General features: G+C 42.9%; 1 protein-coding gene across 1 annotated transcript; it reads right to left on the reverse strand.

Moving 5' to 3' along the window:
- Positions 1-12,160: 12,160 nt before the first annotated feature.
- Positions 12,161-13,568, reverse strand: LOC127230471 (E3 ubiquitin-protein ligase TRIM52). Its single transcript, XM_051195767.1, has one exon. It carries the CDS (start codon positions 13,450-13,452, stop codon positions 12,787-12,789), a length of 666 nt encoding a protein of 221 aa, XP_051051724.1. The 5' UTR covers positions 13,453-13,568; the 3' UTR covers positions 12,161-12,786.
- Between the last annotated feature and the right edge of the window lie 426 nt (positions 13,569-13,994).

Here is a 13,994-nt window from a genome sequence, read left to right on the forward strand (position 1 = left end):
TAGACTTTATTACTAGGAATCAATCTTTTCAAAACCTGACCCAGTTTTAAATGCCTGACATTTCTTCTTTTTAAACCATTTACACAATGCCCAGTAAAATTCATTATTTTCAAAGTCCCTCTCCACTCTCAAGCAAGCAAAGAAGAATTTAACATGAATCATCTCTTTCTTTTCAATTACAATGAATATTTAAAATACACAACAGTGTTAGAGTCCACAAAACAGTAAGATGGTCATTTCTGATTCTTCCCTTGACTTCACACAACTAAATTATTTCATTCTTGATGATAATAACACATTTAAAGGGAAGTATTTCCTAATTGTGCTTAATTTTCTCCACATTATCCTGCAGGCATATTATAGAACATAACACCTGATTTTGAACATTTTGTTTATAAACTTGTCATACGATGAAAAACTTGTGAAAATAACAAGAATTTGAGTAGGCACAAATATTCAGTACACAAATATACACAAAATTTATTTGCCCCCATCATAGTTCAGAGCAAACTGCTTCGTAATGTGACTGGATTACCCTGATTATTAGAGCGGTGATCTGTCCTATTCTGAAAGAATACTGTTCTCAACTGCTATTAGCTATTATCTACTTCTGAATCAACCTGACTTTGGCATCTTCATTCTAGTGGCTCTGTCTGGTTCCATTTTGTGTTTATGAAATTTGTTGGTTTGCTCATGAATTATAGAAGCTCTTAATTCTAATCTATAAATTATGCCAACGAAACCATGAAAATGTTAATATGTGAATCTGCATGAATATTTAAAGGTAATAAATAAGATTTATATTCCATTAAATGTAAAACAATCTTAACAAAAGGACAAAATTATTGACAGGCTACACCATGAACGCCTTCTTGGCAGTGATTCTGAGCTCACATAAATAACCCGTTTTGCAGACAAACTCGACGAAAAGGGAGTCCCTCTCCACTGGAGATCACTTCGCTTTTCCACTAGAAAAAGAGCGTATGTGGTTTTTAATATATTTTTGGCTTGGGAACTCAGAAATTCAATATGTGCTCCAATTTACAAAAACTGGAAGCACAAAATAGAGAATGGCCGGACTCCAAGTGGACTCAGTTTTCTAGCATTGAAAACTGAAGTGTGAGGAGAATACTAAGAAAATTCTTGCTAAATTTGTCAGGGGCAGAGATATTTAAAAACCAACATTTTAGTCACTAAGATCATCACTTTTTACCTCATTTAATTGTCAGTCTCACCTCAAATACTGAATTCACTTTAAAATTATGTGAACTGATTTCTATAATTTATGTAGAAGTAGCTACCTGCCCTGTGCATATTGTCACAATTATTCAGTCAATTTCCTAAGAGTGATGTTAACAGACAATAAACATAGGAGAGCATCCCTAGTATGAAATTTATGTATTTAATGATAGCAGCGTTAACAGCAGCTGTGTCCATAACAACGTACTGCAAACCACACTCAAACACGGTTTCATATAGGAAAAAAAACTAATTATGGGCGAGTGTGAAAATGTTGAGTCAAATGTACACCTAAAGAGATTATTTTGAGAATTCAAAATTAAATTCTAGTTGGAATTGTAGTTCTCTGATACAGGACTGACATAAGATGAGTGAAGACCTAGATTTGATTCCCAGCCCAGGGAATGAAATAAAAAATTAGTCTGTGTATGATGGAGCTTGCCTGTAATCCCAGCCTTGAGATGTAGAGGTCTGGGAATCAAGTGTTAAAGAGCTATAGGCCAGCCTGGACACATATAAAGAAATGTCTCCCAAAAAGGGGTAGGGGGTTAAAAACAGAAGCAAAAACAAATTGGTATTTACAGATACTTTCCAGTTAATGATGGTGAAATGTGAGCATTTCATGGGGATTGCAAGTGACAACAGGAAACTCTCCAGTTGTGTTGCTGAATGATGTCCAAGAAAACACAATCTTAAGGCTAATGAAAAGACTAAGACGACCCAGAACTGGATAATGGAGTTCAACAAGGAGATAGAAACATTGAGGAGGAACCCAGCTGAAATGAAGATAGAACTGAAGAATACTAGTAATTACACTACAAAACACAAAGGAATATCTTACAAGGAGAATAAATCAAGTAGAAGATAAAATATCAGCACTTAAGATCTAGACCAAACAAGAAAGGAATATGAACAACATTTAACAACATTGGAAAGAAACGCAGAAGAAATGTTGGACACCATGAAAAGCTTAACCTTCAAATTACAGGCTTTGATGAGGGAGGAGAGTACGAAGTCAATGGCATAGATCTGATCTTCAACGAGACCATAGAAGGAAACTTCTCCAAACTAAGAAAAACACACGCTCATACAAATAAAAGAAGCACACATAACACTAACTAGAAAATACTAAACATCCAAAGAAGAAAACGTATTGAAAGCTACAAGAGAAAAATGCAAGTCATATACAAAGGAAACCTCATCAGAATAAGAGCTGATTCCTCAGTGGAAACTGAAATACATGTAAGCCTGAAGCAATACATTCCAAATCCTAAAAGACTGTATGACAGCCTAGACTAACATGCCCAAAAAAACATCTGTCATAATTGGAGAATTGTACAATATAAAAAGCCTTGAAAACTTTGTGTCTAACTAACTAAACCTGAAGAAAATACAGGAAACAATACTTCAGGCTGAAGAGAGTAATGAGCACAGCAGAAAGACTGGGAATAGAAATAAGAAGCCAAATTATTCAAACACAAAGTACCACTAAGAACAAAAACAACACAACAAGCAACATGATAACTGCAATTAACATACACGTTTCAATAATAACTTCGTCAGTTTTCCCATCAAAAGACAAGTCTCACTAAAAGGACCAAGACACAAAATACATCTGTTCTAAGAAACGCCTCTTCCCTTTAAAGGTGGGAACTGCTTGGGAGTAAAAGAATGTACTTTGAACAAAAGTAAGTACCTCAGTCACTGGCGCTGCCATCCGGAGCCTTGGAGGCATGGGGCCACCATGTTTGCGTCTGTGTCCCTGCAGCGGCTGAGGGATGGGGTGATGTTCTCAGCTCCTCTTATCACTGAACGCTCTGCAGATGCCCAGGGTCTGGCCAGCCTGAGATTATGTTGGTACTGGAGGCCTTGCTACTGCCAGTGCCGTACTGATCTGGGTGGCCCTGTGCTGCCCCTGGGGCCATGGTGATGTCGGGGGCCCAAGCTGGGAGGGGGAGGCACTTGAACCATGAGCAAACCCCAGCCCCAGCCCCACCCTTCACCTGCCCCTTGTTGGTACTGTAGCAGGAGAGCTGGGGGAGAGCTGGCCCTCAACTCAGGAGAGATGGACCCACCCCTCACCACAGGTGGGCATTATTATCATAGTCCTATAATTAATTCTCTAATCCCTTTATTGTCTGTTTATCATTTCCAGGAAACTCTCCTACCCTTTGTTGTAATTTAAGAAGAGGGGTGTGTAAGAGAGTCATGCCTCCGGGTTCAAGCAGAGGGTTTTTTGTTTTGTTTTTATGAAAGGGATCATAAAAGAGGGAAAGGGGAGTTGGGAGCCCAGTCTCCGGGGACAGGAGCAGTAAGAGAGAGGAAAGTGGGGAGGGGAGGAGAAGGAGGAGGGAGGGACAGGAGAGAGAGAGGAGAATCAGAGGCGGGCAGGGCCCTTTTAAAATGGAACATAGTGAATATGCACCTGTGGTGCTCTTAGTGGATACAGCTGAGGGCTGATTTCCCCACCCTGTCAGAACCCCAAGGAGAGGCCAGTACAGATGCCTGAATACTAACACCCTTTCTCTAGTAACCCTTCATTTATTCACTCATTTACTTACTTTCCTCTTTACTGATATTTTGAAAATAAAACTAATAAGAATTTTTCTCTTTGCTGATCATATTTTGGAAATAAAATTAATAGTAAAAGGTTAATTTTAAAAATGCCTCCAATCAAATGGGAGCAAAAAGCAAGCAGAAGCTTGCATCCTAATATCTAACAAACTTCAAACTAAAAGTAAATAAAAATGATAAAGAAGGATATTTCATCCTAATCAAGGGACAGTTAACTAAGACATCGCTATGATAAACATAAGCATCAAATTCTGGGGAACTCAATTTCATTAAAAAATCTACTACTAGAATTAAAGACACAGATTAACATCAATCCATTGATACTGGGTGATTTGAATACCCTGCTTTCTCCAATAGACAGGTTATCAGGACAAAAATTAAACAGAAACATCAGAATTAAATGACATAAAACATCAAATGGACATAGTAAGTATGTACAGAACATTCTACTCAAACACAAAAGAATACACATTCTACTCAAAAGCACAAGAAAACTTCTCTAAAATAGACTACATCCTGGGACACAAATTCAAGAAGATTGAGATCACTCCTCAGACTCTATCTTACCATAGTGCAATCAAACTTAAAACTGACAGCGAGTAAATCTCTAGTAAATAGACAAACTCACAGAGATTAAACAACCCATAACTGAATGATGAATGGGTAAAAGAAATAAAGACAGAAATTTAAAAATCCTGTAACTAAATGAAAATGAAAACACAACAAAATATCTGAAACACACTGAAAGCAGTATTACAAGGGAAACTTTTAGCTCTAAAATGCCTACATTTTTAAAAAAAAAAAGGCAGAAAGAACACAAATAACTTAATGATGCAACTCAAAAAGTTAGAAAAATAAAAATCAAAATCAAACCCATTTGACAGAAAGAAATAATAAAAATAAGAGCATAAGTCAATGAAGTGGAGGCAAAGGAAAAAGCTACCCAAGCAAGGAATCAACCAACATTTCTAAGCAGCTCTAGCTGGGCTTAAAGCCTATTCAACCTGAGTGAAATCATAACTGGTACTGGAAACCTAGCAAAACTACCCAAGGCTAGTAAAGTCATGGGTCTTCAAGAAGAAACCAACAACCACTTTATAAAACTGGAATAATCCCTAACTACACGCCTAAGTAATTTTTTCTTACACCCACAGATAGGGTAGTCCTCATCTCTCATTAGATGGAAACCATCATAGAAAACAACAATCAATCAAAATGCAGACTTGCAGAGTTCCAGTGGACACACATACAAAAAACTTCCTTCATCTAAGGTTCATCGGACATTGTGGAAGAAGGGACAGAAAAAAAGGCCAGAGAATCTGGGAGTAACATCAGAAGCTACACCTATAAAGTCTCACCAACGTAACTGTCTAAACATCAGCTGACCAAGAGCACCGATAGACATTCCAAAATGGACAGGCAAGATGGTGAGGCCTCAACTCTACACAAGGAACCACAGGTAAATATGAACTGTGGAGAGTGGGAGAAATAATTCTTTCCCAGAGAAGCACCCACTAATTATCCAATGCAATAGTCAGTCCTGAGAACATATATAAAAGTAATATAATACTGACCAGGTAATATTTAGGAGTACATATTAATATACAAATATGCATGTAACAGTTCATGAAAAAGAGGCCATGGATTTAAAGAGCATGCAGATGGTAAAAAAAGGAAAGGGAGTAGGAAAATTATATAATTGCCTAATCTTAAAAATAAGCCAAAAATTTTTAGTAATGACTCAGTATCACCAAGAAAATAGAACAAAACAAAAAAAAAAAAAAACAAACAAACAAAAAAAAAAGGCCTGAACTCTGACCTCCAAAATACTTTCAGGAGAGAAGACCTGTTAAAATGAATCAGGGCGGACTTTAAAATAAGTGTAACACTCTACAAACATGATACATAATTTCGGCCAGATGAGGTGGTGTGCTTTTGACTCCAGCACTTACGAGGTAGATGTAAGAGAACACGGAGTTCAAGATCATCCTCGGCTATATACCCAATGCAAATACAGCCTGGCTTACATGAGAAACTGTCTCAGAAAACTAAGTACAATATAAAAAAAGGAAAACACTTATACAACACTAAAAAATTTACTATAATACTTTTGAGGGGGGAACAATCCACTCCCCAGTGCCAAAAGGGGAAAAAAAAATCTGGCCATCCACAATCAATGCATAACTGTTTACTTAAAAATCTCTCAATCACCTTCTCTCCCTCCCTTCCTCCTTCCCTTCCTCCCTCTCCCTCTTCCCCTCTTCCATCTTCATAACCAATCTCCCTTCCCAAAACAGAGAACTACAGAAGGAAATAATAGCACTTCCCACTCTTACACCCAACTATTACAAAGCATTCTCTCTCCCCATTACACTCATTATCAACAACCAATTGTATACAATTCACCTAAACATGTTATATGTAGTGATATTTTGCCCCTGCTCTAACAAATAAAGCTTGCCTGAAGGTCAGAGGGTGGAGCCAGGCAGTGGTGGCACACACCTTTATCCCAACACTTGGGATCTCATGCCTTTGATCCTAGTCCTTAGGATGAGGAAAGGGGCAGTAATATGGCTGGGCTGAGAGAAATACAAGGCACGCAGAGGCGGAAGCTCATCCTCTTTCCGGATGAATTGTCTAGGTAAGAAGTGGCTGTGGCCTGCGTTTTTTGTTTCTCTCACCTTTTAGCATTTACCCCTGTATCTGACTCCTGGTTTTTAGTATTAAGACCAATGAGAATTCACACTAAAAATATATCTAATTCAGTGAAGTCATTATAAAGGTCTAAAACTGTTACATAAAATATGGCAGATTTCAGTAATTATTTCCTGAGAAAACCAGACCTGTCTGTCTCTTGGTCAAACCATTTCCTCCAATATTAAGAAATACTATGGGGGGACGCATTCCAACATCAATGATTCTACCTTTCATAGGTGTTGACACTCTGAATGCATTTGTCGTATTAAGAAAGGAAGGGGACACCATCAAACAGACTTTCATATCGTGTTTTAGTCAGAATCTATTCAGGACACAGACTAAGAGCCAAAACCCTGGATGCCCTTGTTTAAAAAGTTGTTTTTTTTTCTACCTGACTCGCAGTCCACAGAGGAAGAACAAATACTGGCAATGCTTTCTACTTAATTTGGTATAAGCTCATAAAACAAATTGCCCAGATAACAGGACATGTCTTCAATACTACACTACATTTTCCATAGATGTAAATCAGATTTATAACTTAGAAGTACAGCAATAAATGAACACTGCTTATAATAGATTTGTGCCAAGTCTTATGTCAAAGTGAAATAAAAAATGAGACAGACTACTCTGAGTAATGAAATCTGCCAGCTCAGTTAACTCCTTTTAATGTATTGATGAGAAACTTTAAGGTTTGAAAAAAGTTAATTATTTTTAGGAATAAAAAAGAAAACACACTGTTATTACATGTAACTTTTAAATAGTTCCCTTAAAAATAAAAATCATTTGAGATTTTTTGTTTGGTTTTTTTTTTCCTACTATTCATTTTTCTCCTTTGGAGAATTCAAAACCCACTTGCACATGGAAACTACTATCTTGAAATTAAATTCCTATTTCCCTCTAAGGAGCTTCTCCACCCCCACTAAAGTCAGAGTTAGCAATTATGCTTTTCTAGGCTAGATCGTCTGGCCATCATTTGTTTAGTCCTTTGTCCAAAAAGAAAAAACAGTAGAAGTTAATATTATCTATGTTGGGAAACACAAAGTGGTTTTTAGGTACATCTGGTCATCCTGTGATAACAAAGTGATCCAGCTATTATAAACAAAGCTTAAATCTAAAAGCATCTTTATTAATTTTTTTCCTGTTTGTGGTCAGGATGTGGGGAGAAAATAGTAACAGTAAAAAATGAGGAAAGCAGAATTTCCATCCGCAAAAACCTTCATACAACTCTTTACCAAAGGCACAATTCTAGACACAGGAAGTTTTAATAATGTTCATTCCAGGAACCAGATGTTGTACAAGATATCAAAAAAAAAAAGTCTTTGTACTCATACTTTGTTCCTCATTCTCAAATACCCCATACACTCACTATCTGCCCTGCCATCCTCTCAGTGTGTCCTCTCCTTGCTGGAGGAAAAAAGTCCATAACTTAATCAAAACTAGAAACCAAATTTTGACTCAGTTTTTCTTCCTTACCTCTGATCATAATTGATGACAGCAGTTTGATAGCTCTATTATTTCTTAATGCTAGTCCAGTGAATACTCACTTTGCTCTCAGCATACAATAAGCAGGCCAGTTTTGGAAAACGGGACCAATTGTGACAAATAGCTAAAGTTCTTGTGCTGTACCATGACAATAGACTTGACAATAGACTCAACAACTTAACTAGCATAGTTTCTGTCTTTACAGTTGGTTCTGTGTTCTATTTCTGAACTGTGTATTTTTAATTTATGTTACCTTTGGCTTTAAAATTCAGAATTGAGTAGAATTACAGGGTTTCATTTCCTTTATAATTTATGAAATTGCACATCAAGTGCTTAGTGTTTTTCAACAAGAAAAGATATGCTACATGTCTGTGTGTTAGCTTAATTTTATAACATCTCATCAACTTACCCTTTCTTTGTGCATTTTTTGCTATGCTTTTGCTTCTATGCATTGCAGTTTGAATAGAAGTATCTATGGTAGATTTGTATATTAAAGTCTTGGTTTCCAGCTAGTAATGCCTACTTTGAGAATGAATGTGGGCCACCAGAAGGGGAGCTTATTGTTGTTACATAGGGCCTCTTTTTCTGCTTCCTGCTCACAATGAGGTGAGTACCTTGCCACCCATTCCCACCACCATGGTGTCTGGGCTCACCAAAGGCACAGAATCAACAAAGCTACAGACTCAAACCTTTGAAACAGTCAACCAAAATTTATTTATTTTTTCTCCCTTATATGGTTTCCTCCCTTAAGGTCACAAGTAATAGAAAAAGTAATTAATACACAAATGCAATAATGGTTTTTATTTATCCATAAAATACACAGTTTTTAAAGGGAAAAAGAATTTATGCAAAAAGTTTAATGAAATATGTTCAATGCTTCCTCTGTGGTTTCCTTTAGTCATGTGTCTAACAGCACCTATCAGAATTCAGAATTTCCTTATGAAAGCAGTGATGTGAACTAGCTTCACTGAAACGGTTTCAGGGGGCTGCTGCAGGCTCTGAGGAGGGAGCGTGGTCCCGGACTGAGTGGAGCAGAGACCAACACACAGTCCTAGGGCGTGTGCCCCAGGCTCCGAGGAGAAAACACTGGCACTATCATGGTGAGCAGATTTACAGTGTGTTATGGGAGAGACAGACAGACAGACAGACAGACAGACAGACAGACAGACAGACAGACAGACAGAATAGTTCATGTCCTGTGGACAGAGGCATATCTGAAGTAAGTGAGTGTGATTGCCACCCAGGTCTTGCCACCCAGGTCATCATGCTGTCTGGGCCTGAGCTGCCGCTGGGACCCGTGTCTGGGGTCACCGCCCTGATGCAGCCATGGTCTGTGTTGATGTCCCTGGCTCCTGATATCACCAAAGGCTGAGAGGACGGGGCTGTGCAGAGTTGTCCCCACTCCCTCACTGGCTGTAACAACTGGAAGAGAGGGTCCCACACCTCACCTAGGTAGCGCAGTAGAGACGACCCTGTGAACAGTGTCCCTACTGTGAGGGAACTGGAGAACAGAGAATTGTCATGTGGTAGCCTGGGTGATGGAAAGACGCCCTCCTCCGCTTGCCACTTGCCACCTGTGGCAGGGGCGGGACCTGACCCAACCCCTCACCAGCTGCAGCACTTGAGAGTGAGAGAACAGGCCCTAAGCCTTGCCTGGGAAGCACAGCATAGCTTAACCTTGAAGACAGGGCCACGGGTGAGCCAGCCCTGAGGACCTGCGAGGGGACTAAGTGGTGATGCTCCCTGCATCTCCCTGGGCAGCACAGCGAGCAGAGCAGACACTGTGGACAGGATCACAGATGAGCCCCCCCCCCAACCCGGACAACATGAGCACCATGAGCGCGGGAGACCTAGCCCCGCCCCTCATCTGCAGCATGGGGGGGGATGATGCCCTCCCCCACCTACCTCACCCCACCCCACTAGGCCTGGGATGGATGGGAGACCAGGCCCTGAGGTGTAAGCGCAAAACTGCCCCTGCCCCTCACCGACCACAGCGCTAGGGAGAGCAGGCCCTGCACCTTGTTGGGCAGCTCAATGAGCTGACCCTGCTGGCACAGTTGTGGGTGGCCCAGCCCCAACGTTGTGAGTGTGGGAAGCTGTCCCCACTACTGTCTGCCACGTGAAGGTGAGGGGAAGGTGCCCTCCTTCTCCTGCCCCCGGTGGGGTAGGCAAGATAGCTGATTGTCCCCCTTCCCAGCTACAGCACTAGGAAAAAGAGGACTCTGCCCCTCGCCTGGAGAGCATAGCAGCCCTGACCCTACTGGCTGGGGTGCCGGTGAACCAGCCTGAGAATAGGGAGACCTGGTCAGCCCTGTCTGTCCTATGGTGGTGGGGGCTGGGTAGCGCACCCCTCACCACCTACGGCAGGTGGGAAAGGCGACCCTGTGGTCCTCAGAGTGGGACAGCTGTCCCTGCCCCTCACCGGCTGCGGCCCCTCTAGTGGCCCCTGCACCTCTCCTGGGCCACACAGTAGAACTGACCCTGAGGATGTGAAAGCAAGAACTGGTCCCACCCCTAGCTCATTTCTGCAAGGACTGAACTAGCAAAGCCAGTGCTGGAGAGCTTCCCCTGGTGGTGACAAGGGAGAGCTGCCAGGCTGACCAACCCTGCAAACAACCAGGCCTAGAACCAGGGCTGACTTAGGCCTCCAGCATCTACTGAGATCTGCTGCAGCTCAGGAAGGGGCTGGTCATGCACGCCCAAAGCTGCATAATTTACACAACACAGTGCAACGACAGGACAACCAAGGAGTTCCGGTGAGGGCCCAGAATTCACTGCAGCAGAAACCACTCTAACGACTGTCACACAAGAAATGTGGATAAACGGTTAACTGTGTGACTCAGTGCGTCACATTACAGCTTCCATGACAAATACTTTTCTTTTTCTCTTAAATTTTATTGGGGGCAGGGGGTGCCAGGGCAGAGGGTGGATTATGAAGGGACCGGAAATGAGTGAAATGCAATGGAAATGCATGATGTGAGAGACATTAAGTATAAAGAAACTAAATTTCAAAATGGCATTTTTAGAAATGGAGGCCATCCTGATTCTAATTTAGAAAATACTGTTCTTTTTAAAATCACCTTGCCTTCGATGCTTACTGTTTTGTCTACTTTCAACATTTATTCTTTGGAATTAAATTTTCATTCAATCTTTCTAATTTTAAAATGACAATTTTATTCAGATAATATAAGCATGTCACTGTGAAACAAATTTCTCTTTACTGGGTAGTGCACAAAATGAAATAAAACATTAAGATATTCACAGTTCCCTCCCAGTTACACACAGCAAGGGAAAAAAAGAACAGAAACAAAAATATCAGAAATTTAAAAAATAAATGCAATGAAGCCTATCTGTGTATATAGTTCACAACAAGTTTCTTGTCAAAACAACCACTTATTTAATTCCTCAAACTCTTCTTGAAGTGCTTCAGTAGAAACTGGACATCAAGGTGAAACCCATTTCTCCCCTCAAAACTACCATATGTAGGTTTTAGCATGTCTTAAACATACCACCATGTATTTCTGAATTTCTTGATATAGCATTAATAAAGGGGTTCTATACAGGAAAGGGGAACTCTAAACGTAAGGAGGACAGGGGTACAAGAAAGGGTAATACTGAACCATATTCTTCCTCGTCTTAAATTCAAGCTTAGTAACTTTTTATAAATAACATCGTGATATTCTTAGAGACTATCTGGGAGAAAAGATGGGCAGCTCAAGTATAATAGGAAGCAAATTGAGCACAAGTATGAAACTGTCATAATGAAACCTATTATTTTGTATATTAGCTTGAATCTTTTTAAAGGCATGTTTTATATGAATTTGCTCACATATAGCTCCATATGTTGTTCTTGGCAAGTTTTCCTTCAAATACTTCACAATGAAAATGTTGGTATTTCCCTATCGCATTTCAGGGTCAACACTAGTGTTAAAATTTTTTTGTAAGTTTTAATTTTTCAAAGTTTCCTATTTTCAGTTTCAGTGTTTCACTGGTACTCAAATGCTGGGGCTGTATTCCAAATGCTGAATGCAATTCTCTTTAAAGACCAAGGAACTTTAGATCTAACAAAAACAATGAAAGGTCTTCAGATCTTCAAAAGCAAACTGAAATAAGGCATGCTGTTTTTCTTAGTTTATGACAGAAGAATCTTTCCAACAGACAATGCATAGACATTGATAGCGCAGCATTGCTTTATTACATTTCAACTTTGCCAAAAATCTAAAGGACGGCACTACTACAGTACTATTGACAGCCTCCTACAGAGTATAGCTCCAAACCAGTTAATAACTGGCTCAAAAACACTTGAAGTAGTAAATACCAAGCTCATGAAAATGTACTCAGTTTTGAAAGCCTAATTTTGAAGCTAAGCAAAGCAGTTGTCCTCATTCCCATAAGTAAATTCTCAGCTAACGGAAACAAAGGAGGAAGTAGTGTCTCCTAAAACTGAAGTCTGATAGTCATTAATTCAAAAAAAACTGAAGAGAGGGGTGCATGTTAGGCGAATGAGCATTCTTCTCTAGCTACATACCGAATTCCAATCTGATTTAAGACTGAACCAAAGATGACATTTAGAATTCCTTAATTTCTCCCCAAAACTGGGAGCAGCACAAGGTACTACAGGTTCCTGGGGGAGGGAGGGTTCGGGTGCTCCTTGTATTCCTGAAGTACTTCATTCAGGGACACCACACTGTGACTTTTGTGCAGCCTGGAATCCGGACTCACTACACTTTTTTCTCTGCCTCGCAGAAGAGCTTCGGGGCTCCCTCATGTCTGGAGCACACGCTCTGCTCGGATTCACGGAGTATGGCAAATCTGGCGAATTATGTGGACCATGTTGGCCAGCTGCAAATTGGGGCGAAAACTGCGACTTGGAAAAGTCCTTCGGCACTGGGGGCAGCTGAAGACCTGCGGGGCGGAGCGAGGGCGAGGTAGAGGAGAGCGTAGGCGGGCATCTGGATAGAGCTGCCGACGCCCAGGCGGATGTGGGGGGCCGCGCTGGAAGATGTGGCGGCCGCGCTGGTGGTACAGGTGGCCGCTGTGAAGGTGTCCCTCCCGGTCTTCGGGGAAAACCCTAATTCTCAAGTCTTGCACCAAGCCCTCTATGTTGCCGGCCAAGCCTTCGTCGTCATCGTCGCCGTCGTCGTCCCACGTGGAGCCTGCACGAAGCCTCCTGTGGCTGTGCCCAAGCCAGGGCAGGACGGGGGCTCGGGCCAGGGGCTGGAAGGCGTCCCCGTGCACCTGCCTGGGGTACAGGGCCTCTCGGACGACGCGGTCCTCCGGGGCCGGCTGTTGGCGCTCCCGATCGTCTTCCTTGCCCCACAGCTGGGTCACACACCCCCGGCAGAAGTTGTGCCCGCAGCCGATGGACACCGGGTCCTTAAAGTAATCCAGGCAGATGGCGCACACGGCCTCTTCCCGCAGCGACTGCATGGGGCTGGGAGGCCCGGCGGCGGCTGCCATCTTAGCGGGCGGCCGGGCTCTGCTCTGGGCACGGCTGAGGGTGGAAGGCCGGGGCCAGGCGCGCCCGGCTGCACCAGGGTCTGGATGGCCGGCAGAGGCGCGGCAAGGGCCGGGGCCTCGCTACCCTGCGCAGCTGCGCAGGCGGCGGCCTCCGCCCGGATACGGAGCCGGAGAGCGGCCTCGCGGCCCTGAAGTGGGGCGGGGACCGGCGGCCTCCGCCCGGCCCGGGGACGACGCGCTCGGGCCGCCGCCCGCCTTCCTCGGGTCACGGCGGAGCCCGCACCCGCCGGGCTCCCCAGGCTCCGGGCACGCAGGCCAACTCACGGCAGCCGGCGCAGCGCTCGGGACCGGGCCGCATCCGGCCGCTGGGCGGCGCCTGAGCCCGCCCGGCCCGGGTCCGCGTCCCCAGCGCCGCAGCGCGACAGCGGCGCCCGCAACCGACGGCCGCCGCCCCGGACGGACGCCGCTCTTTGCAGCACAGGCGCCCGGAAGTGACGTCCGCGGGCTCCGGCACGTCCTCCGGAAGGGCGCTCTGGGCCGTC

This window comes from Phodopus roborovskii, unplaced genomic scaffold, assembly GCF_943737965.1.
Source record: "Phodopus roborovskii unplaced genomic scaffold, PHOROB, whole genome shotgun sequence".
In the NCBI taxonomy this organism is placed as follows: domain Eukaryota; kingdom Metazoa; phylum Chordata; class Mammalia; order Rodentia; family Cricetidae; genus Phodopus; species Phodopus roborovskii.